Below are 26,243 nucleotides of genomic sequence, written 5' to 3'. Positions count from 1 at the left end.
TCCTAGTAACTCTGGCTTTATAGGATACCATGTTATTTTCCCCATTTGAAATATTTGTAGTTAGTTTGTCTTTTTAGCTCATCATTAAATTTCCTTCTCATTCTACACTTCATTAGTCAGTTAATTTCTTAATTTTGATGAAAGATATTATTCTGGGCTTTGTTTTTTTGGGAATAAGTAATGGATGATCCACAGAAGGGCTGGGTTAGAAATGCTTCCCCCCCACCCCACCCCCACCAGATTTACATTTACAGATTACCATATTTTTATTAAGCTCATCCTTAAGAAACTATGCAAGAAGTTAATGGATAAATTGAAAAACTGCAACTAGTTCCTCACTACCTCTGACAAGGGAATACTACAAGAACAGTCTCTCTCACAGAAATGTATTTGGTACAATGGGTAAAATTCTTTATTAAGGGAAATCAGTTATTTTCATTCATTTCAACTGAGGATCTAGTCCAGTATTTTCATTGCCAGTCCTCTCCAAGAGGAGAGGCTTCAGAAACAGATTAAGTTACATGTACCTTTTTTGTTTCTTTTTTAGTTGAAATCATTGTCTATCATTAGCCAACAGTGCTATAAAAATGTAATAAGAGGTAAATCTGAGGATTTAGGATCTGCATCTTCAGAATCTCTAAAAATTACCGACCAATAAGTTATTTAAAGTAAAAAGAAAGGGAAATTCCACTGAAGATTTCATGACTTACCTCTCTTATTATAATCAGCCAGGTAGAGTCCCATACTCTGTTGAAACTATAACTGAATTATAGCTGCTTTAAAATCCTTCTCTAGAGTGGCATTAAGGCTAGGGACAGAAGTTACACATAAACTAGTTGACGTGATCAGAAACTGATTTAAACCTGTAGCAGAATAGAAGTTCAGTGTGCATAAACCAGTTTCAAAATGGCTTAAAACTGATTTAAGATAAACCCAGTTGAATGTAGCATCAGACTTAACTGATTTAGGTCAAACTGGTTTATGAAACTTCTGTCCCAGACTCCTTCCTGGTTCAAGTTAAACCAGAGCCTCCCAGCATCTTACTGGGCTGGGCTGTCTAGCTAGCTCTGCCTCTCTGCTCCCTAGCTGGAGCAGTGAGAGCTGGCTCACTGGCCAGCTCAGGGTCCCGCCTCCCCTCTCCCCCACCAAACCCCAGCTGGTTTCTGGGGTGAGGGAGGGTGATTAAACTTCCCTTTCCCCAAGTACAGAGCTATGCTGTGCTGTGCTGTGCTGCCCTGCTTACTTAATGCTGGCTGTACCTGTACACTATAAATCCCAGAGGCACCTGAAAGCAGGAAAAGGAAGTGATGAGCAACACTGCAGAGTTCTGCTGCTGTGATTCTGGACTGCAAATCCCAGAGACGTCTAGGGCAGCAGGAAGAGGAAGTGATCACACAGCCCATGATGGCTACGTAGCAGTGAGCCATGCTCTAGTGCCCCCTGCCGGCTTCTTGCTTGAGCCGCTGCAGACATGTGGCTGCATTTCCTGAATCTAAAGTGAATGTCTGTTCATTCACTTATTGGTTCAATCTCTGCAGCCCTGACTAGCCTGCAAAGACTGAATCAATTCTGGCTTAGGTTTTTTGGCTGTCTGTACTTAGCCTAAAGGTGAGCCAGAAAAAAGCCACAACCTTGTTACTGGAAATCAATGGACTAACTGAGCTATTGTGGAAAACCACACAAAACGGCTGAACTGAGTAAAGACTAATTTGCATCTTCATGGGCCAGATGCTTAGCTGGAGTAAATTGGTGTAGCTCCACTGATTTTAATAGCGCTAGGAACATTATTGCCATTGCCCTTTGCAGTCATTAGAAATGGGTAAATTCTCCTCATAACAGGGAATTGTCTCCACAGTATAAAAGGGGAAATGATCTACTGACATAGTGGGGACAAATAACCATTGGCAACATTTTTCTGTTGCTTTGGGGACACAGTGTATGTTCGTAATTATTGTTTAATTGCTTTAATTCTTTAAAAAGCAACAAGAATCATTGCCAGATATAACATATGGAGTTAGTGTATACATTCAAAAAGCGCCATTATCCCATTATAAATCTGTTGAGCCAATAATTTCTATTCTTGAATTTAAATACAAATCTCCAGTTACCAATTACTTTGCATGTTTCTCTTACCATGGAAGGTTGTATATTCTCATTGAGATGCCAGTTAATCCACATTGCATTCAATCTTAGGATCCCCATTCCTTAGAGTTGTTTTCCCCAAATGATATATGGGGAATTTTCACCAAGATCCATACTTACTGTAGCTCACATTTATGCTATTAAAAATTAACCATTTGCATCAAGGGGAGAATGGAACTCCTGGTTATTTCAACACCCTTCATGGAGGGGAAAAAAAGGTTAGTTTGAATATAATACAGCATTAAACTTCATGACTTTACAAATTTTATTGTAAATCATCAGTCAATGCAATAGCCAATGTTTATTTTTTTCATTCCAAACCATTGTAATTAGGAGTTTCAATTACCCTGTATGACGGTTAAGATTTCCCTATATACTGAAAAATTGAACTTACGTTCAAATGTTCATTACATTACTATGATTTTCTTTTTCTCAGCACCTTTGCTGAACATGTGGGGATTTTATCATCATTTTTTTTTTCCTGCCAAAGATAATCTGTTCATTATATCACATAAATGAGATGAAATTCTCACAAACAGCAAAAACTTTACTTTCTTAATCCCTATTCACAATGAAAATGGCCAGCTCAGTGTCTATGAAAATTTATGGGAACTGGGTATTAGACACAAACCCCCAAGTTGCATAATATAGTCTCTACAGTTTTGGTAATATATATTCTACTTTTTTGTTGGAAATGTGAACTTTTTATAAATTAATAGCTTTGCATGATAACATTACATTGTGCCTTGACTATATAGATTCATTGCTCATTAATGACTGATTTCTTATCCCTATAATTTTAAATTTCTGTTCCAAAAAAGGAAGCCAAATAAAATATTGTCTGAATTAAAAAATAACTGGCTGTGGACATAATGTTATTTCATAACCCATCACTACAAATTTCACCTCATTTTCTGGTTACAAATAATTAAACTAGGGTGCAAGATTTAACATCCATGGGGAGGTATTTTGATGTTATGTCCTGAAACCCTTTAGAAGCAGGATGGGTAAATTAGATAAGTAGCAACCTGATCCTGCAAACACTTAGTATGCAGCGTAGTGCTAGTTATTGTGAGCAGCCTCAGTGAAATAACTGGCATAGGCTTAGTACCAAGTGTTTGTGGGAGCAGGCATTATGGTGTTATCATCATCAGTACCAGTGCTAACACAAAGTACTGTACATATATTGCTCAATTCATACAGCAAAAACAAAACAACAACTAAAACTGTCATAATTTTAATGCTTTTTTTTTAATTTTGTGCATTGGAGTCAAACAGCAAACTGTGTGCACTTCAACTGTTATCACAATGTGGTCAAGAGGTCTGTGTCTTTTACCATTTACACACAATTGTTCATTACAGTATGTTATCAGCCTAGTGGAAACTAGGGGTGTAGCATGGTAAGCAGTGGTGGTAGTGCACCTAGCTTTTATATTATCTAACTTGAAAATATTTCTCTTCTAAGATTCCTTTTTCTTGATAAAAATAGTTTTCACCAAACGTTGGTGGTGCACACGCACTACCATTCATGCTTGGCATCACACCCCCCAACAGGAACACATGTTCTTATTTTGTTGATAAAAAGTATTACAAAAATTTCCATACAAAAACTATTTTCATAGAAATCTTGCATTTCCACAAATAAACCTGAACATTTTTCTGAAAAAACTGCTCAAGAATTTTGCTCATTTAACACTGTGACTGTATTGATAAATGCAGTCCTCTTTTAAAGTTCTCCACATTTAGGTGACCAATCCCATTTCCACTAGTAGCGAGAATTGCACAGGCTCCATTGAGTTCAATTAGTAGCAGGGATAAAGCCTTTCTGGCTAAAATGCAAGCCTTCTATGTGCCAAATACACTTGTTTCCCCCCTTCCTTCATTCCACAGTTAGAGAAAAAATGTAATTCCTTACATCTAAAGGTTGTAAAATACATTCCTTTGTACACAGGAAAACTTTTATGTCATCTAAATTTGGGTCAACCTTATGATTTTCTCAGATCAAAGTTCCAACCCAGGTAAATTTAAGAAAACTACTACTGCCTTATTAACTGTCATGTATTATTATTTATTTCAGTGGCACAGGCAGTCCCAAAAGCAAGTGAGTCTCCCCATATTCATCTTTCTGTTCACAAGATCCTTATTTTCTTTTCTTTAAAACTTCTCCCATCCATTACGCTCATATCGCCTGTCCAACTGGCAGTTACAGTCTCTAGATATGGACCAGCAGTTACCAACACTTTGATGCTTGAAAGTTCTGACGAACATACTGTTTCTTGCTCCACTAAATTTCCCAGACATTATTTTTAAAAGAGTCCTTCAGTGGTTAATTACTGTGTTAGCCTTATTCTCCACCTCCTGGCAACCGTTGAACTTCAAAAGGAACCTGTAATTTCTCACTGAGACTGCATTTGAAACCAGCCACAAAACTCACATGTAACATTCATTCATTCAGAATGGTGGAACCCATGACAAACAGTGTAACCCCCGCATAACTTGGTTGATCCATGATGCTTGTGATTCGAGTCTGGCCATTGCAACTGCTTAGATCAGAGTCTCTAGTTCATAGACACAGCGGCATGAGGTAACTCATTTTATTTTGCACAGGTTGCATATTTCCACAGGAAACATTCTCGCAAAGTTGTTTGGAAAAAAGACGACAGTTTGTGCTTGGGGTATCTGGCCACCCAGCTCTATGCCATGGTTTCTTTACCTGGCAACCTTCTGTCGTTAAACGTGTGCATGTTGATGACTTCTTCTGTTTTCACAATAACAGGGGCCTGTGGTTTGTGTTTTAACCGACGCTGACACTTCAGAGACATCCTCAGCTCCTCTACCATGGCACTACAGAAGGACCTCTACAGGGGAAATTTAAGAAGAAGAAGGGAAAAAAAAAAAGCTGTAAGAAAGATCAAGCTGCAATGCCTAGAAGCAGATTCACTGTTTTGGCACAGCCTTGTCAGCCCTATAAGTTTGCCACATTTCAGCCTGGAGCTCATAACAAATTGCTGTCTTTTAAATATGCATCACATAATAATTAAAATGACTTATCAAGCTGTGATGGCTCATTGGAAATTTCACCTTGTCTCTACAATTATTTATCTGCCAACTACTGTCTGTTGATGCACATTATATGCAAAGAGATTTCAGACAGATGCTCTGTTAGTATAGTTTAGCCTTACAGGTTAAAGTTTGAATTTACATGCACTTGCAAACCCTGAATGTCTCCACAGTGTATACTTTACATATATTTTACTTCTATAAATTCTATGTTGCTGTGTTCAAGCTCTTAGATGGATTTACCTAGTACAAAGTTAGCTTAAATTATTTTAAAATAATATTAAAAAGGAAATGCAATGGTAATGCAATGTGCCTTAGGTCAACAGCTATTCATGAAGTTAAGTGGAAAACAAATATCCAATGTATTATTTTGCATCTCTTTAGCTTCAAATCTTCATCATCATAAAAGCTGTTGTCCACAGAAGAATACTTTTCATGAAAAATTATTTACATACAAAATATTAGATTTTATTTCAAACTGAGTGGCTTAAACTCCTGAAAGCAAACTATAAGAAAGATATGTCTTACATGTCCTTAATACAGACTAGTTTTTCAGAGCTGTGTAAAGAAAAAAGGATAGAGCATTCATTTCTTTGCTCACCACTATTCAGAGTGTGCCCCCATCTGCAGGGAGTGGAGGAGAGTATGTTTGCCCATTATTCCAAACTGTGAACAAGTGGGGCATGAAAGAGGTGAAGAACATGGCAATAGCATTAGCTTTGCACACTTCATCATTCCAGCCAGGTGTCCAGACACATGGTGAGGTGTGAGCTGCTCCATTCAAAAAGATAAGGGACAGGAGAGAAAAACTATTATTCTCTGAGCTCAGCTATGTGTTGTCCTTTACTCAAGGCCAGATATATAGTCCAACTCTTTGGCCATGTCCACATGAGTGCAGACATTTGTTCCCCCAGGGAAAAGAAGCAGCAGCACATCTTATGCCACTGCTACTTGTCCCTGGGGAATGCCTGTGCCATGCTCCTTTTGGCACAAGGCAGGTTACCCCAGGTAGAGTAGGGAAGGCTAGGGCCAGCAACTATGCTGGCCCCAGCAGCCTTACCTGGGGTCCTGGGGGATTTGGGGAGCTGCAGCCATGGCACTCCTGTAGCTGGGAGCCTGGCCAGAAGCTGGGAAGTGGCTCCTGCAGGCCAGGCTCTATTTTTTCTTTCAAAGAAAGAAAAAGAAAAAAAAGAGGCTGGGCTATATTGGAAATATGACCTTGTATCATTAGAAATATTACTTTTTAACAGCTGAATACTTCCTTCTGAAATATTTCTTAAATATTGTTTGTTACTTTATGAAACATATGAATAGATCAATCCAATTTCCACAAGTAACTTCCTTGGCCTGGTTCATAATATAAATTCCAAATATCGATTTTTCGATATCATGTAAAATATGCCAAATACATACAAAAACCCAGAATTATTTTTTTTCAAAAGCCAAAAACATTATTTTATAGTTTTCACTTAAATCTCAAGATTCCTTGTAATAGATAACATATAAAGAAATTTATTTGAAAGGTGCAGTTTTTTTGACTCAGGGACCTCCCGGAATCAAACCTCACCCGTGCTGCAAGGTAGCAGCATGAGGAATGCCTGTATGTGCAGGGCGTGGCACCACATACCACACATCCAAGCTCATCTGGGTGCGGCCTTCATGTTTGGCCTCCTTGTACCTTTCCAGTGGCTGCTAATCCCTAAATCCAAGCATGTCATCTATAAATCCAAAGACTGGCATCATAAAACCCTTTAAAATAACTCCGTGTCTACACTGCACACCTAAGGTAGCCAAATAACATAGCATCATAGAAAAGTAGGGTTGAAAGGGACCTCAGGAGGTCACCTAGTCCAACCCCCTGCTCAAAGCAGGACCATCCAAATATGCTGCTCCATGTTTTCTACTACAAAGACTGACATAATTTTAATTGTGTTCCTACTGTGCTGAGGGCAGGCTTATTAGAACTGCTGAAAATCAGTGCCAGTTGGCTTGCCCTCAGCATCATGTGGACTTAGCTGTATTTCTTTCTGTCAAGAAAGGGTTCCACTGGGTGCCACTGCTGGGCATGGTATATTTGCAACCTAAACATGGCCAAAGAATCTGGAATTGCTGTTAACCATTGACTTCTTTTGTGAGATTAACAACATATCAGGAGTAAATTTTCACTTTGTTCATTTTCTCCTTTGCTTCGGCCCCCTATTTTATTTGTAAATAACTAACTACCCAGTATGTCAACCAAACCAGATGCTTCATTTGGTCTTGGGAATAGAGCCACCCAGTCCAACTTAGTGCCTGTTTAAGATGCCTAAGTGAGAAATTGTAATCACAAAAATTCCCACTTAGATGCCAGAATGTACAAGGTTCTGTTCTCTCCTTTGTATGAGGAATTCAAATTCCTACATCCCAGAATGACCTAACCAGTAGGCTATTCAAGGCTGAAACATTCTCTGCTTCCTCTTGTTGACACTGTTTTACTTTGCATAGAAGGTATAAATAGTTCTTAGCCCAGCCAGAGTGAGAGGGAAGTAGAAAAAACAAGATAATGCTTAACTAAATATATTACTAATCTACCAGAGAGGTCCTTGACTTGACTATTCTTTAAATGTTTTATCTAATAACTTTTTAAATGTAAAATAGGTTAATAATCACTGATGCAATATCAGAAAATAAATGTCTCTTCTTCCAGTTAGTCAAGACATTCCTTCTCTGTCTTTCTTTCTCTCTCTTCTGTTTGGTTCAATGGTCATAAACCTATGTCTAACACTCATTGGGTATATCTACACATGCAATTAATTCAAAGCAGTAAACTCTAGAGCAGTTTGAGCTTGAATAAACTACTTCTGGGCACAGCATCTACACATGCACCCAGGACAGCAGTGATTTGAGCTGGAAAAGAGCAGTTTATGCCAGGAAAGCTCCTGCCTTGCTCTGCCCCAGGCTCTGGGTGGTGGCATAGGGCAGTAGAGGGTCTGGTTGGGGCACAAGGGTGCTGAAAGTGTGGAGACATGAGGCTAGGCAGCAGGTAGGAGTCTGGCCCCCTGCTGGCTGGACTGACTGGGTGCAATTTACATCTACAGTCGGCATCTGTACAAACATTTAATTGCAGTTTATTACTCTGACAGAAGACAGTACTGTTCCCGATAGTACTCTCTTATGGTGGTGTTAATTAGTTTACTGCAGCCTAATGTTGCCACACATGTAGAAGGTGATGCTTTACTCCACAACTAAGTCTGTTCCACAGTGAAGTGCACATATAGACGCAGCCATCTTGAATGAGTGTTCTAACTATTAAGCTATCATTTGAAAAGAATGCAGTATATGCCATTCCTCTGGTCATGTTTTGAAACAAAGTAATATCCACTGATTTCTCTGATAGGGATTAGGCAATCATCTTCAGGACAGAGTTCAGACTGTGAGTCCAAAGAGGATCCAATGCATTCTTGTAGAAAACAATAATATATATCTTGGGGAGGGCAAGATATAAGACCCAAACCTGCCCTCAGCATTTCCTGCTGGCTAGTTTAGCTGACTGTGTGTTGTGAATACTTTAGGAAGTACATGAGTCCCCATACATTATGCAGGGACCAAATACTGAGTGCCTGGTGCCTAAAGGTTTATAAATACACTGCATTGCCTAAGTCCTTTGGCAGATCTGGCTGTGGTTATTACTGATTTATCTTAGTATAACAAAATCAGAGTACACAGAACAGTTGTCAATTAAACACGGTCAAAGCAGGGATGAACTGAGTTTCTCTTTTGGTTTTAAGCCATTTTTATAATACAATATTTGATTCTGTTCATGGTGTTATTCTGCAAAAAAAAAAGATTTAAACATTCCCAATTACCTGAGTGAATACAAAGATATGCCTCTAAATCCAGGATACAGCTCAGGACTATGAAAATGCTTTCCTTCCCATGTGAAGGAAAACATCTCCTAATAGCCCTGAGTTAGGCCCTTAAATCCCAAAGAAGGTCAGAATTTAAAGGCCATATCTTTCCTTATGGAAAAGAAAAGATATCTCTCTACTCAACTTGCTGGCTTTTGTAGATCTCATTCTTAACCCATACCTTCCCAAGCAACAGATTCCACTAGGTAGCCAGGCACCTTAAAGTTAGGCATTGCAACGCTGACTGCTGGAGCATCTGACAGAATCTCTTAGTACAGTTGGCCCCTGGATGCCAATGAAATCCAGATACCTAAATCCTTTTTCAAAGTACAATTTAGGCTTCTATGGCACTTAAAAATTTGAAAAATTTACCACTTAATGTTTCTATCAAGATATCTAACAGGCATGACGCAGAATGAATATCTGTCCCTTTAGAACTGCATTGAAACTCAATCAATTCTTCTGTAAGTTACCAACGTTTCAACTTGCAATCACTCTCAGCATTGAATAGGATTCCAGCTTATAGTCAAGAAAAGAAAGGATGCACAGCCTATGGCCAATATCCTGAAATCCTATCCCTGCTATATAAAGAGCTAATTACAGTTATTTTACATAGATATAATCTGTAAAAGAGAGACAGAGAGAAAAGGAGAAAAGAAAAAAAAAGAAAGAAAAAGAAAAAAAGGCGCTGGGCTATTTTGGAAAATATGGTCTTGTACCATTGGAAATATTACTTTTCAACAGCTGAATATTTCCTTCTGAAATATTCTTTATTGTTTGTTACTTCATAAAATATATACATAGACAGATCCTATTTCCACAAGTAACTTTGTCAGCCTGGTTCTTAACATAAAGTCCAAACATCCTTGTTCTTTGATATCATGTAAAATATGCCAATCATATACAAAAACCCAGATTTTTTTTTTAAAAGCCCAACCATCATGTTTTAGTTTTCACCTAAATCTCTTGATTCCCTTTAATAGATGACATACAAATGAAATTTATTTGAAAGCCTGACATTAATATATATATATATTTAAAAAGGTAAGTAAAATTTGTCTTGTCAACAATTAAATTCTGTTTAAGTATATAAATATTTTGTAACAGTTTCCCTTGCTCTGTTCTTTGAAAATATTTCACATAAATTCAGTCCATTTAAACTTACCTGTATATGCTGTATTTGCAAAAAGTTGTAATCACTACACATAACTGCTAATTTTAAAAATCTTATATAAAGAATAATAATTAGTATATTTGCTAGGAAATAATCTGTCTTTTTATAATAATAAATAATAGTGACCATTCATGCAATAAGAAAAAGGAGGACATTTTCTTTGGAAATTACATTCCCTGTTAAGAACATCTTGAGTTTAGTTCTTCGATTGTATCTGCAGAAACTACATAAAGAAATGTACTTCAAAGTCATGTGAAGAAGGTTTATAAAGGATTACTCTGACTTGAACCTTTCTTTAATCAAAATTCTCCCCTCACCTCTTCATTTCTAGATTGCCTCAAATCATCTTTTTCTATCTACAGAAACTTGGTGTCTTTGCATTGTTAGGACCCAACATTTTGAGCAATAACATATGAAATAAAAAAGGAGATTTACAATGTTTTTTGTGATTGGCTGATAACAACACTTTCAGAGAAGTCTCATAAGACATGATCCAATGTTTCGAGCAATTTAAATTGGCCATTGAATTTGTTAGAAAAAACTGTGAAAGTCCGACAGATTGCAGGTTGTATATTTAAAAAAATGCTTCTCTCCTGAAGAGTAGCTTTGTGAATGAATATTGTAAAATGTTCCATTTAATTCAGAGAGAATAACCTTTTGCCTTTTACTTATCTCCTGGATCTCAAGCAGGTTACAATAATACTAACCATTACTGAATTGTGGTTAACACTGATACAACCATAAGCTGTCTTTTTAAATGTAACTAAAAGTAAATGTTGCCTGGAAATCAGTTTAGACATAATATGGTAGCAGAAGTTTTGAAGAAAATTTAAAATTAAAGCAAAAATGAGTATATATAGTGAAATTAAATCAATATATAACATTAAGAAAAATGTACCTCTCATATAGTCATAAGATTAAAATGTTTAAAATAAAATTTTAATCAGCAATAGTGTCTTTTGTCTTGTGACACAAAGGAGCTCTATCAAAGATTAGCTTCTTCTGAAATGTAAAGAACTAAATTATATTACTTTACCCTATGCCACTACTCACAGCTTGCAAGGTATAGTATAATAAGTGTGTTGGCAGAGTATAATAATTTCTTCACTTATAACTGTTTAAAATCTCCACAGACAGTGGAAACTTCTAAAGCCTAACATAGTGCAGATTTGTATATATGCACATCAGTACCGAAGTCTGATAATATTTATTCTGTATCCTGCTATTGCTATATATCAAATTTAGAAGAAAAGTAATTACAGAGAATATGAATAAGCCTCAGACCTAACATTATTAAGTGTATCTCCATAAATTTTGTCTTTACAGACCATAAAAGGTGCAATAATTATTGAAACAATAAATATTAAAGTTTGACAGTGCATTGTGAATGCAGTAAGAGTATGCATTAAGTTAAAATTAAATAAAATGCATAAGAAAATAAACAATTAGCTCATAAATTGCCTGAATACAAAATTCTACCAAAAAATGAAAGGAAATGGTACACCTATAGCCCTCTGAATATCTCAGTTTAGCCAGCATTGCCCTTTTTTTGTATGTGTATTAACAAACAGGGCTCCAATAATTTGTTCTTTCAAACTCCGTCTTCTTTTTCTCTTTGATAGACTTAGTGTAAAACTGACTGTCGAAATTCAACACAAAACTAAAAGATTTACTCAGAAGTTCATTACCTCCAGCGTTGCATGTCAGATATTATTTGAAGCCTTGTTAAAATTTCTTAAAGCAGTAATGGCAGTAATCCTACAGCTTATATCAGACGTTATGGGTCAATGTTCTAACATCTACTAGGACATATCAATCAAACTGCTTTTTCATCTTGAAGTTAGCTAAGAATGGATTCACAGTGCTGCCCTGAGCCTCCTTTCTAATCAGTTTCTGCTTCCATATATATGTCACTTCCTTAGGGATTTTGAGTGGTGTATAGTGAGGACCTGTCAATCTAGTCTCATAGATCCATGGGTAAAAACACAAATTCTAGAAAAATGTTAATATGTAATACATGCAGTCATGGGCACTGAAGAAAGTAATGGAAAGCAAGAAACATACTTATGAGAATGGAAGAGATAAAAGAAAATATATTATTTTATTTGAACCATTTCAAATTCAGTCTGTATTAAAGAACATACCTGTACTAACCATAATTTTAGAGTGCTTATTACCAAAGTATATTTAGACAACAGTTCACATAATGCCACATGTTCTTGAAAAAAGCTTGCATTCAAAGTGACATATTGTTACAAAGAATTTGCCAGTGCAGTGATTTCTTGATCTAGAGCAAGTGTAACATGCAACTATACTGCAAACTTAATTTCCAAGCAATTAACTACAGTATTCACAGACAGCCTCTCTATTTCAGCATTAGCACTTGCTGCTTTTATGTTGGATAATGAAGCAGAATCTGACTTAAGTAGTTAGCTATGGTTTCAAACTAAAGTCAGTAAAAGAGTTGAGAAGAAACTGAAAATAAAACAAAGAAAAACTTAAGAGTCCACCAGGCAGCTTCAGAGAATGAAAGCTTTTTCTCTAGTATCATTTCTGTAAAGTCCTGACCAACAGAATTTTTCTGGGTGATAGCTTGGTGAAGCTGAGGAGGTTTGCCTTTGAAACAGAGTTGAACGTTGATTGCTCCAAAAAAAGTTTTCTATCTACCTAGTAGAGAAGATCAATCTATATATGACTGGGGGCTTCTCCTTAGCAACAGAACCATGTTTAATGCAGAATTGTATATGGCTGAGAGTAAACCACTTGTGCTTACTCGGGTTCTAGAGTTGCTGGATGAGCTTGGCCCATTACCTTCAAGGATCTCCCAAAAAGCCAAACAGCTCACTACTAATTAAACTGCTAATATCTCTCAACAGGAGGGCAAGATGCCAACTTCTCTCAAATGTAAAGATTTTAGGATTGTGTTGAATAAACTTCCAATTGATGGACAAAAACTTAGCCAGCTACTCTCCGGTTTCTACCTTTCCTTTTCTGGCAATGATGACTATGAAGCTTATAGCATAGCACCTTTGGCCATCTGAAATCATCTGACTTCTTTGACCAGATTCAGCCTGTGGGGCTTGGAAACTGCACTAGTTCCACTGGTTTATGAGGTCTCCTAGTGTTTCTCAAAGATGTTTTTGTTTAGCTGTATCAGCAGCACTGACCATGAGGTTTCGGCTGACTCACCTGTGGACCTAGGCTGGGGTGGGTGTGATTGCACTTGTGTAGTTCCATTCTTCCCTCTCAGAGAGTTCCCAGAGGATGGTATAGGGCAATTGCTCATCAGCCCGGAGGGCTGTCTCTCATGCGGGATTCCACAAGGTTTCATTCTGTCATCCCTCCTTTCAACATGTATATGAGGCCACTGGGGGGAGATAATGAGACAATTTGGGCTGTGGTGCCATCAAGATGTAGATGACACACAGCACTACATCTCTGTTTTGTCAGACCAGGAAAGTGCAGTCTCTTTGCACTTCTGGTACCTGGCTGAAATAGGGGTAAGATTGAATTTCAATCCAGAAAAGATATTAAAATGGACAAGTACAGGGAAGAATGTAGAAGGTAGTGTGTGCCATTCTTAGTGTAGGCTCTGCTCAACCCTTGGTCAAGGTGTTTTGTAGTTTCAGGGTTTTTTCAGATTTCAGAGTGCTCCTGCTTGCCCAGGTTGCATTAATGGCTATGTCCCATTTGTATTCAGTTAGATAGTGGCAGGGGCTTCTATCTGGTGTGGACTTTCCTACAATTATCCAGAACATACTAAGTCACCGCAATCCATTTGAAGTGGGGCTTCCATTCCAAAAATCTGCTGAATGCTTATTAAGTGTTTTTAGCAATATGGATTACATCATAGACTAACTGTATACAGAATTGTTCCATGCACGTTTTACAGTGCTATAATTTAGTGCAATTTTTATAGCATTATAAAGTTACAGCACTCTTAAACATGACAGAAGTGTTGTGGTTAGTGGGAAGGTCCTCTAAGCTTCCCTGAACTTTGCAGGCTACAAGGCAGGGCGTGCTCCTCAGGATCCTGGGGTTCTCCACTGGTCAGAAATTTGTGCTCCTGTTGCCCAGGTTACATCAATAGCTATTTCCCGTCTGTATTCAGCTAGATAGTGACAACAGTTTATATCTAGTATGGACTTTGCTACAATTATCCAGAACATACTGGGTTGCTGCAATCCATTTTTAGTGGGACTTCCACTGAATGCTTATCAAGTGTTCTTAGCAATATGGAGTATGTCATAGAAATTCAAGCACAGCTGGTGTTAAACAAATAATTAGTTTGCAGAGTATTGGTTAACTGTTTTAGGCTGCCTTCAAAGTAATATTTTAATTTATAGCTATATTTGGCAATGTATTCTTAGCTATGGAAGAAATTCCTTTTCTTTCTACAGTTCTGATCCTACTAACACTAATGCCAGTCCTTTTTCTGTCAGCCCCCAGATTTAAAAGTACATCTAGTTAAAGTTCAACTTTTTTGATCTTGTTTCTGACTTCATTTCCCTGCTGGTTGTGTGACACTAAAGGTTTTTTTTGATTTTTGAGACTGCCATATAAAAGTGATTGTAAGAAACAGGCCAAGCCTTCTTTCGGGGCAAGAATTTATCAGGATCAACATGTACAAGTTAAAATTCCACAATATATTTAATAAGTAATTGTATAATACAGCACCCTTTGGAACTAAATGTAACTTCTCAAATTTTGAGAAGCTGTATAGTTGTGAATGCTGAATTAAAATTATCTATTAGATATTACTGTAAATATATTTAATAGCTATAGAGCAGTTTAATGCAATATTTTACTTTTCATGTAAGGTACGACATGGTCTTGAATTATATCAACCAGAGTATTAATACTGATTTCATTTATAGTTCCTTTCATGTTGGCAGAATTGGTTATTAGCAATTGTCTAGCATAAGACAACTTGAAAACGAACTTTCTTTTACAAGGATTAACATGTCTTTTTTCTGTAATTACATGGCTTAATCCCACAGAGTAGATATATCTTCTTCAACTCCAACTATCAGCAGTTAGAGATGCTCAACACCTTCATGAACTGAGTCTCCAGAATTATAGTAAACTAAAAAATATTATTTGACAGTTTCTTTAACTTTAATTTTGATCACCACTTGTTGATCTGACCTCAATTATGAGCCATCCCTATAAACAAATCAAATGTTTCTATTGCCTTATATTTAATGCAGATGATGTTAAAAAAATTGAGAGGGAGATATTTATGAAGTTGGACATTTTTAAATAAGACTTATTTGATGCAGCATCAAAGGAAAAAGGAAATATTAGAAGAACATGCATATTAATAATGTGGTGACATTTTTTTTCTTTGAGAACAAGTAAAACAAGGAACCAGGAATGATATTTTTGATTTCTTCTGATGCTAAGATGAAAGTGGATTGTAAATGGTTAGGAAAACAAAACTGACATGTTTAACAACATTGCATAAGCAACATTTATATTTTTCTGTGTCAAAAAACAAATAATATCAAAAAGGAGGTCTTGAAATTTTGGCCCTGATCCTGCAATGAGTATATACGTAGTCTTTATCCCAGGAACAATCTGGAGCCCTGATTATGTTACATTCATATTTATGAGCTTGCAGGACTCTGATTTACAATAAGCATCACTTTCAAGGATGACATGATCTGTTGGACAACTTGACATGTGTAAAGCCTCTTAGTATTGCTAGCCTCTTACTATTGCTCCATAATTAATTCATATTAACAACTACATAACTCAGTGTCATTGTCCATTTTTAATAGATAATTGTTAAATTGCAATCAAAACTCAAAATAGAGATCATGAGTTTAAATGTTTTATTGTTTGCAAATAGTTTGAAAAAATGTCAGTCAATCAAAATTTTCATTTCCATTGTTTTGTTCTATTTTTACACTTTTGTCTTTCTACATTGTTATCAGTATATGGTTATCTCATTACATTTCTGGCTTTTACAAAATATAGTCTAATATATACACATGTAAGTGATTTTTTTCAAGAGGGCATTACACTTGAATTCAGCCCTCACCCTCAAGTATCCCACACATATCTACACACCCATACACACACCCACATCCCTCACACACACCCATACACACATGTGCACACACACACATCAGGACATCTCTTATGGAGCTCAGGGGGCTGGGAGGACAAGGAAGGGCTACTTATTTTTCCACTACATGTCTATATAATGCAGATGTGCCAATGCTAGAAAAACATTCTCTTTATGAGCTGTAAGAGATATTGTTCAGCTGCCACAGTTATTCCCAGCCAACTGTAAGAATTCTGGGATTACTTTAATACAAAATGTAATGTCATAATTCAGGCTGCACCACTGATAGTAGGTTTTTATAAAGTTTATTGGACTACACAACTTAAATCTCTGCTGCTGAAACCATTGACCTCTACATTTTTTATTCATCTGAACTCTGAGTAACCTGGGTTTTAATTTTACTCTTTTTTTTAACTTGCAGCCACTGAGGGAAAAAAAATCAGCAGTCTTGTTTGAAAAATATTATCTAAAACATTTCCCAATATCAAAGTTGTTAAAAAATAAAATATCAGGATATTGTATGAACTGTAATAATGTTTATATAACTCATTTCATTTCTTTTTATGTTTCCTGAAACAACTGTGAGAATTACTATAATAATTTGGTGTAATTTGAGGAAAAAAAATACTACCAAAAAGGCTTGGTAGGAGAGAATTAAAATCTTTAAAAGTTTTAAATTTTGGAATATTAAATGCTTATATTGTCAATGTGAATTGATTTAAAAATAATGTACTTAAAAAGGGCAGAAAACAGAATTGTACATTTTGCATTTTACATATGTTCAAAGCACTCCAACAATAATAAATGTGTTTCCGTGAGGTTGTTTCATTTACAGAACAACTGACCTAAAGCAAGTACACTTCATGTTTGACTACAAGTCAATCTTTGCACTAGCTTAGTGATTACTAATAGTTTTCTGAGTTTGACTGTAAAATGGAGTATTATGTATCCTAGTGGATAAAATTTATCCCAGTAAAAATGGCCTGTAGAAGGCTCTTGGCAGCTATACCCCATGTCAGCAGTGATGTTAACTTCACCTAAATAAATCCTGAGTAGTCAAGTTTTGTGTGTTGCTAACACATCCAGGACCTAGAGTCCAGGTACACAGCTGTTCTTTCAGCCTATGAACTGGAAAAGCAGTTTTGATTCCTATGTTACTTGCATTAGTGGCTGGAGCCATTGGATTTACAAAAAAGGCTCTGTGTCCTTTTTGCTAGCCCATGCCCATTATAGTTCTCATCAGTGAAGTGCACAGGGTGTAGATGAGTATAAAAGACTCCCTTTCTGCATGTCCTCACACCATAAAACAGGGTTGTATAATATCTTGCAATCTAAAGACTTCAGTAAAAAATAGATGCTTTTTATATTGAGCAAATTTCTTCCCACCACCCCCAAAACATTACCTATACAGCTCTTCCAGTAGTACCCATCCTGTCATCCCTAATAGTCATTAAAGTCTTCAGGGATTATATCAAATGGAAAGAATTATTAGCTACTATTATTTAAATAACTATGATAAGGAAAAAATCCCAAGACATTCGAAGTCAACATTTGTTTTCTAGGGTTACTTAGTGTAACATAATGTTACTTAGGAAAAAACATCTTGAGTTTAATAAAAATAAAGCTATGTGATGGGGTAAATCAGGGTGCATGAAATAATTCAGTAAAAGGTATATTGATAATTGTTTTAAGTGGGTTTAGCTTTCTAAATAGCTTATTCACTGCCCTCTAAGTGCCAACATACGGTTACAATCAAGGAGCAGGTCATTTACCAACAGAAGCAATTATAAAATGCAAATGGATGAGCATTTATTGTCAAGATTGTCTTAGATAAAAAGGTCTGCTTAATAACATGTCTCCAAGTAGATGACATAATTATGTGTTTGTGTTATAAACTATAGGGAAAAAAATACAAACTGTTGGCTTTTATAGCCTGTAATAAAAGTAAATGGGTGAGCATTCTGAAGTGTTATTTCTGTTAAAATCTGGACATTCAATTCCCTTCTAAAAATTACAAGAAACCGTCTTGTAGTTTCCTATAGGAATGCAGCTCAAAGAGCCTGGAAACCTCAGTGTCCATTCATCCCAGCCACATGCCTGTACTAAAATTTCAAACTTCTGCTACAAAGAATGGCAGGACTTTGCCACAATTTCATTCTAAAATCTTCCATTGAAAAAAAAATTACTGAATGATTTGCAAGAGCTGGAGGCAGTCTTTAATCTATAAGGGGTATGGATAAATGTATAGTTATAGCATCTTTAAAAGATAAAGAGGGAGTTGCTGTTCAAGGACATGGGTAGCCTTTTATTTGTACTGCTGTAAATTCTTGAGAAATCTGCAGAAGTAGAAATGTTCCTGAGAGAGGGAGCGTACAAGTGTTTCAGCCAGCAAACACCCCCCTCTCATTCCCTCTACACCTTCCCCAGACCAGAGTCAGTCCTCCGGTGTTTGGGAGGTGTCCAGCTGCTAGGATATGCACCCACACCTTGAAGACACAAAGCAGCTGATATTCAGTTCCTCCTAACCATGAATGAGTTGAGCATATAGGCATTCACTGGAGTATGTATGATAACAGAATCAAGCATATATGCTAACGATTTTGATTTCTTCAGATGTGGATGCACTAGTGAATTCTTCATGAATTAGGATATTTTTGATGTTTCTCAAACAAATAAACAAGGATTGACAGCTTTGCTCTGATCATAGTAGAGTTCTGCTTTGCTTTCCAAAGTCATTAAAACAGAAATGACTCTATAAATGGAGAATGCTGTTATGAAATGAGAGAAATATATTTTCTTGGTTGACCTTTGACAGTTACCCAAAAAGTTTTCACCTAATAGCCTTATATACATTTCAAGAAAATTAGGTGGAAGTAAGATCAGAGCCACTCTGCCATACATTTTCAAAGTATGGTACCAACAATATCATTATAATCTTGCTTGGAAATTTTTTGACTTCAGTTTCATTTGTACAGGTCTCTATCCTGAAACTGTCTCCAGGCAAGCAGACCTTTCCACTTCTACAGAAGTCCATGAGGACACATAGCCATTTCATGGACACATGGCTATTTCAGAAGACAAGCAACTATGCTGCAGAAAACTGCATCTAAGTAGGTACAAAATATGCAGTGTCCTACTTAATTAGCATGTGATATGACTGTAGTTGTAAGCATATGTTTTAGCACCAAATGGTCACTCTTGTCACCCTGGGATGCTGTTTAGTCACAGGCTAAATCCTGTTTAATATATTTTGCTTACTTAACCACCAACATAGAGCTTTATTCTGTTTTCCTTCAATCCCTAGGTGGAACTATTATGGACTAAAGTAATTGTTCAAAAACAAAAAAGCCAGACTAACCAACCAAACCAAACAAAACAAAAAAACAGAGAAGAGTTGAAGGATCAGATCCACAAAAGGGGTGAGGCTTTTTTTTTAGTTATTTGCTCTTTTGGTGTAGTATCCAAGGACAAGTCAAGCATTAGGTCATACCTAAGAACATCAAGTAAAATGAAATATGCATTCTATCCCTGTAAAGCACTAAACACGTAATGTTACAGATTTCTTATGAAAATGGTCACAACTTCTGCAAATTAAGATTTTAAAATATCAAGGCCAGTGGTTCTCAGCCTTTTTAGACCCAAGGCACCCCTTATTAGACTGGTGGCACCCTTTGGAAGATGCAAACTCTTAGTTTTCACTCATTTTTGACTATAGAAAAATAACATGGCAATTTTTATGTTGTAAAGAACTCAGAAAGACCACACCAAGTCAGAACGCTTGTAAAACTATGGATCTATATTTTAAATGAGTAAGTTTATCTTGTGATGTGTGTTTGTGCAGCTAACAATGCTAATACTGTATGACACCCTGTATACCCTTGACAGTATCTCAAGGCACCCTGCTTGAGAATCACTGATATAGGCCCACTAAAGCCAAATATACTAACATTCATAGTATGGACATTATTTCAAGGGCAGAAAAGCCATTGTGATGCGCATGAATTAGCTTTGTACCTAATAATATCAAACAGGATGCAATATGCAATTCCTGCAAAGTAGTAAACAGCTAAAGTTACACAAATTCTCATCAAATTGGTCTCATGTCTGTACATGAAGATTTTAAAAGTTTTCAGACTGGCTGAACCAAAATATACTGATGTTCACATTAAGTAAATTGCATAAAGCATGGATAATATCACTATGATATACACAAATTATTTAAAATAAATAGTATTTTCCATGCAAATTCATCTCAGAGGTCCAAATATGGGTTAACAGAACTGAATGTTCTATTATTATTACTACTAATAATAAAAGAATCGAATTTATCCTCTTAATAATTTTTTTAGTACAATTTAATAAAACCTACCCATGTTCAAATTTGTTTAGGAACTTGTGACCTCATTTTGCCTTACTGGTTAATATCAAAACTTGCTTTAGCAACATTTAAAAAAAATAAAGTATTTGCACTCAAAAGGGTGTGTATATATCAGTATAAATTCAGAAGTCACAAAAGAGTTAAAAACAGGCATTTAGATATTTCTGACTAATATTTCAAGTTAAAAAATCACCAGTAGCACTTGAAAAATATCAATATAAATATGCATTCTGGATTTACCACTGCTTTTAATAAAATAAGGTATTAAAATGGGGATTAATAAAGGACACAAACTCCTCATAAATGCAACCCACCCCATAAAATGATAATTTTGTCCTGAATTTTATGATGTAAATTCAAAGATCAATAAGAACTATCCTTTAGTTCAACTTTATGTATTATGCATATTTACATAAATATTTGTTAAGTTTTGATGATGATTATGCCTCCTAAGAAATCTGCAAGAAAATATAAGATCTATCAATAATTAGATTATCATGATTGCGTTAGGAGTCGATACAGAACAAATAATATCAGATGTTCAAAACTGGATAAATTTAAATTACAGGAGATCAAATTATAATCAGTAGTGGAACAACATAAAACATATTAACCTAATAATTTCCAGATGCTACTAGGCCAACTTTGAAGGTGTAAATTTTTCCAGGAAAGAACATAGAGGACTTTCTGGACTTCTGACTTTGAACTGATGGATAGTTTTGCCTTTAAAAATCAGAATTATCTGTAGAAGATTATTTTTCCCCATTACAGTTTCAGAATTCTTCTTCATCCGTTAAATTAACTGCAGTGAACTTCCAGGAGTAAAAAGCTGTCTTTTTTCAGGCTTGAATAAGAGGAGAAATAGTCACTTGTCCTGAAAGCTGGCTACAATTAAACATATTAGAAACAAATTAAAAGTTGTAAAATGAAACCTTAGGTGCTCTGCTGTGAAGCATCGTTACATAAGTACTATACTAGGCTCGAAAAAATAAAATAACAGAACAGCCCTGCATTTGGTTTGATAAGTTTTAAAAGTTTAAAAACTGCTTTGATAAGCCAACAATAAAAAAATTAAGTGGGAAAATATTATATTTACCTTTTCCAACTGGGCATTTTTTTTTGATTTGTACAAAAACTCCCCCACAGCCACAAAGACAGAAAGCACCAATCCTGCTGCCAAAACAATGAAGATGCCACCAATATTTTGAACTCCCAGTGCACTAGCTTCTTTGCTCTCCTCCTCTGGACAACCATTGCCTCTCCACCACTTCTCCTTCATCATGTGAAGCTTGCCTTCTTCTTGAAGCTGAAGAATTGCTATAGTGATCTTGTCTCTGTAAGGAGATCCTAAAAGAGATCACAGAGCACATTGTAGCATATCTTATTCATTGTAGCATATCTTAGACAGAATAAGACTGTTTTAGTGTTGTCCTGTGGGGGATGAAATGAGGGGAACAATGATGAGTCTTGCAATGAGGATTCAAAATTATTTTAGGCAGATATTTCAATCAGAAAGTGAGGATGTTTGTAATCTTTCCAGATCACAATACCTAAGTCAGATTGTTAAAGTTAACTGACTACAACCCAAGACACCCATCATATTTTCTCACATGTAAGATGCACCTTTTTTCCAGAAACCTCCTGCTGGAAATTGAGATATATACTATAAGCAGGGAACTAGAGTAACAGCAGTTTATGCTACTTAAGCTTCTGCCTGGTGAAAGTGAAAGTAACTGCACATAATGCACACTGGGTGCATCTACATGTGACGGTCATGTGAATTAATAAACTGGTGTATAATGACCTGGAGTTTATTGCTCCTGGGCACACTGTTTGAACATGCAGCATGCTGAACCAGACTGGAGCAGCCCTGGCTGGGAAGAAGCCCAGGGAGTCAGCCTGCCAGCCCAAGGATGCTGCAACCCAGTCCAACATGCTGAGGAGGTTCTGGCTGGGACACAAGGGTGCTCCAGTAATGGGCTAGCCAGAAGGCAGCCCCACACTGAAGGCCCCTCATGCCCCAACTGGCCCTATCAGCATCTACACACGTGTTGCTGCATGGCAAAGAACTCTGCCACAGGACAGTACTTGTATATCCCCTTAGCCATCAATACAGAACAAATAATATCAGATGTTCAAAACTGGATGAATTTAAATTCCAGGAGATCAAATTTATAAGTACTATCCTGCAGCAGAGTTAATTAGTTTCCTGCGGCCTAATAGAGCTGCACATGTAGACATTGAGTCATCTAATGCAGAGTTAATTAGGCAGCTCCACAATAAATGTCTTGTGTAGATGTGCCCACAGAGCAGAACAATGAGCAGGCTCTGCTCCCTAGGTGGTTTTACTCAGTTACTTACTATGTGTAAATATCTCCTTTTCTTTATTCTGCCTTTCAAAAACAAGAAATATATCTTGCTCTGGGGTGTGCTGTATGCAAGAAAATATAGTATTTGTATTAGTTCAATTTATTCAAGCAAATATCTGAATTGGTCATACACTTGGCTAGTTACTCAATTAATTGGTCACATGAATGAATATAAAAAGTGATATGTCCATGAATATTGGGTATTTAAGTGCACAGGCAAATAATTTGCGCTGTTGTAAGTGTAATTCCTGCAGGACATGTTTTACAGAGAAAAATATCTGAAACCTAGAAAATCCATCACAGTTAGTCATATAACTACAGACATCTGAAATCTTATATACCCATTAGTTGTAGGGATAAATAATCACATCCTCTTATACCACAGAGGACTTAGTTTAACAGATCTCAAACTATGGGACCATTACAGAAGCAGAGCAACCCAGGAATTATCAGAAATGCCAATTGTTAGGCTACATAACTTCCCAAGAGTGTCAAGCCTACCAGGAACCTAAGAATATTTTACTAAATTTTAATAGAAAATGCCTTACTCCAGGAAGTGTTGACTAGAAACAGCACCTTCATACCTTCACAGCTGCCATCTAGGTTTGCAGGATATTGGTAAGAGGACTTCACTTTGATAAATAGAAAAGGCAATATTTCTCTATTGCCAACATACATCTGCTGTTGTTTTATATTTCCCTAAGCACACATTATCGCTTTCAAAGTTAAATATATGTAGTACTATTTTTACCAGTCTCTAAAACTGAATTTTCAGACCTGCTCTAGTGACAGAAAAGGTCCCCAAAATAATCGGTAGGGCTGTGCAAAACTTCAGTCACTGATTCGATTCTGTGGAGATTTGGCCTGATTTGGTGACTGAATCTCCAAATCTGAATTGAATTAGAGGACCCTTTAATCTCTCTGATTCGAATCGGAACCCCCCAAATTGATTTGGAGAGATTCAGAAAGATTCAGAAATTTGGACATAAGAGACAGCTTTAAATGTTTTTTCTACATACCTCTAGGTAGCAGAGGCTTGTTAATGCTGTGATGCTGGGGTGCATACAGCATCCCACAGACGCACAGGGGGCTCCCCAGTTCACTTGGCAGCAGACCTGGAAGTGGACCAGAAGCACTTACGGTCCACTTCCGAGTCCGTCAGGGAGCTTGCTAGGGTACCCCTCTGCACCACCCTGGCTCAGCGACTGGTGCCTCTTGGGTCTGATGGGGGCACCCAGGGTCCCCCTGAAGCCGATCGCCAAGCTGGGAGGCACATGCAGACCCCCCCAGCGAGCTCCCCAGCAGACCTGGAAGTGGACCAGAAGTAACTCCAGTCCACTTCCAGGTTCACTCCCAAGCACATGGAGGGCCCCGTGCACTCCTGTGGGATGCTCCATGCACCCCAGCATCACAGTAATAATAAGCCATCTATGCTACCTCAAGATATGTAGAAAAAACTTTTAAAGCTGTGTCTATGTCCGAATTGCCGATTCTCCAAATCAGCATTGAATCTTCAGATTCAGATTTGGCTGAAGTGAATCAGGGACAGTGATCCAAACCAACTAATCGAATCACTGTCCCTGATTCAGGCTGAATCTGAATCCAAATCAAATAGGGGTCACTTAGGGGCCACTTTGCACACCCCTAATAATCAGTGACAAATGACATTATGCCTTGGAATTTTGTCAGTACTATGTACTTCAGCCAATAGCATAATTAGGAGTTGGTGAGTAAGGCATGTGCCCCAGGCACCAATTTAGGAGGGGACCAGAATCACCCCCCAGCCCCACAGCATCAATACCTTGGCAGCAAAAGCAGCCAAATGGCATTGCTTTTGAAGCAGCAACCAGGTACATGGACACTGGCTGTAACAGCAACAGCCAGGGAAGGCAGACCACTCTGCAGTTGTGGCAGTGGCAGTAGCAGCAGCAGTAGGAGCTCAGGATGGCTGCCCTCCTCTGATGCCCCTTTATGCTACGAAAGCCCTTTGACCTAGTACAAAGAGGTCAAACTGGAGATGGAAATCTTAAAAGATAAGAGGGAATAGATACTATGCATAGTCCTCGGTAATGGAATCTGCTTCCCCACCAGTCCCCAATTCCTTTGGGCCTCAGAGCAGGGTAACACCTAAATTTGCAAGGCCGTAACAAAATGATAACTTTTTTTTTCTATGTGTGTCTGTATGTAGGGATACATTTTATCGTAGGCAAGCCTCTTACTCTTTAATGAGATGCTGTTTTTTCATCCGTTGCACAGTGCCCGGGGACTTTGTAGTGAACACTTTACAAATTACACTAATTAATAAATAATGGAAATGGAGAAGGCTTTTACTTTTCAATGGCACAGAGTAAATCACTGACATCATTCCTAAATGTTTTCTATGTTGTGATTTTGTGCTGTGTTTAGGGACAGCAGAGCTATCTTTTTATCATTGTTAGTCTCTTTTGGGTGCTTAAATCGGGTTGTGAACTGAAGTTGCTACCAAATGTATCAGGGTATGAGAAAGTCCCTTAGCTGAAAAATAAAATAGTCACGCCCCTCCTCCCCCCAGTATGTTGTGTTGGTAAGATGTGTAACACAACAATGGGACCTCTGCCTCCATGAGCCTTCTCTTTGTAATGCCTCCCACAATTACATAAATACTGCCTGAAATTGTTAGTGTATCCTATTTAGCTGAATAATAAGATGCATTTTTATTCTTTGTGTTCTTTTGTCTCACTGACCTGCTCTGTGAAGGGTGCTGTCTGGCTCACTAGCTGTCTATGCTGCTATGAGGTGGTAGATGCAAGTGTGTGGATACGTAATTTTCATGCTCATGAAAAACACTATCTCTGCATATAGCACTTGGCATATTACAAAAGAGCTAGATTTTATCATAAGAACAGAGTCCATAGGAAGGGACAGAACAATGCTGAGTGAACAACACAGGTTAAAAACTGTTGTTTGGAAATGCATAATATCATCTGTTGCCCTAGGGCTCAGCAATTTGCTAATCCCCAGAAAGTAGAGAACAGGAAAGTCAAGGAAGACCTTATTCACCAACTACCTGCTTTGGGGAAGGTGTAAACATGCATGTAACTGTGCTTATCCCTGTGCATCAAATGTAACACCTGTGTAGCTGACCTAGGGCTATAAGATACATGTGCATGTACCCTAAGTC

At 37.2% G+C, this 26,243-nt stretch overlaps 1 protein-coding gene across 1 annotated transcript in view; it reads right to left on the bottom strand.

The window, feature by feature from the left end:
• Positions 1–1,714: 1,714 nt before the first annotated feature.
• Positions 1,715–26,243, bottom strand: part of GRIK2 (glutamate ionotropic receptor kainate type subunit 2) — a 669,798-nt gene continuing 645,269 nt past the window's right edge. Inside the window, exons 16-17 of the mRNA XM_090037234.1 lie at positions 21,811–22,061; positions 1,715–5,000 (exon numbers count right to left, since the gene is read on the bottom strand). Of these exons, the coding sequence (XP_089893360.1) occupies positions 4,836–5,000; positions 21,811–22,061 (416 nt within the window). The 3' untranslated portion in view covers positions 1,715–4,835. The remainder of the gene's footprint in view (positions 5,001–21,810; positions 22,062–26,243) is intronic.

The sequence above is a fragment of the Crocodylus siamensis genome, chromosome 1 (assembly GCF_052110815.1).
Source record: "Crocodylus siamensis isolate JL-2025a chromosome 1, ASM5211081v1, whole genome shotgun sequence".
Classification (NCBI taxonomy): domain Eukaryota; kingdom Metazoa; phylum Chordata; order Crocodylia; family Crocodylidae; genus Crocodylus; species Crocodylus siamensis.
The sequence above is the reverse complement of the archived record's forward strand: the minus strand, read 5'-3'. Positions and strand labels throughout refer to the sequence as shown.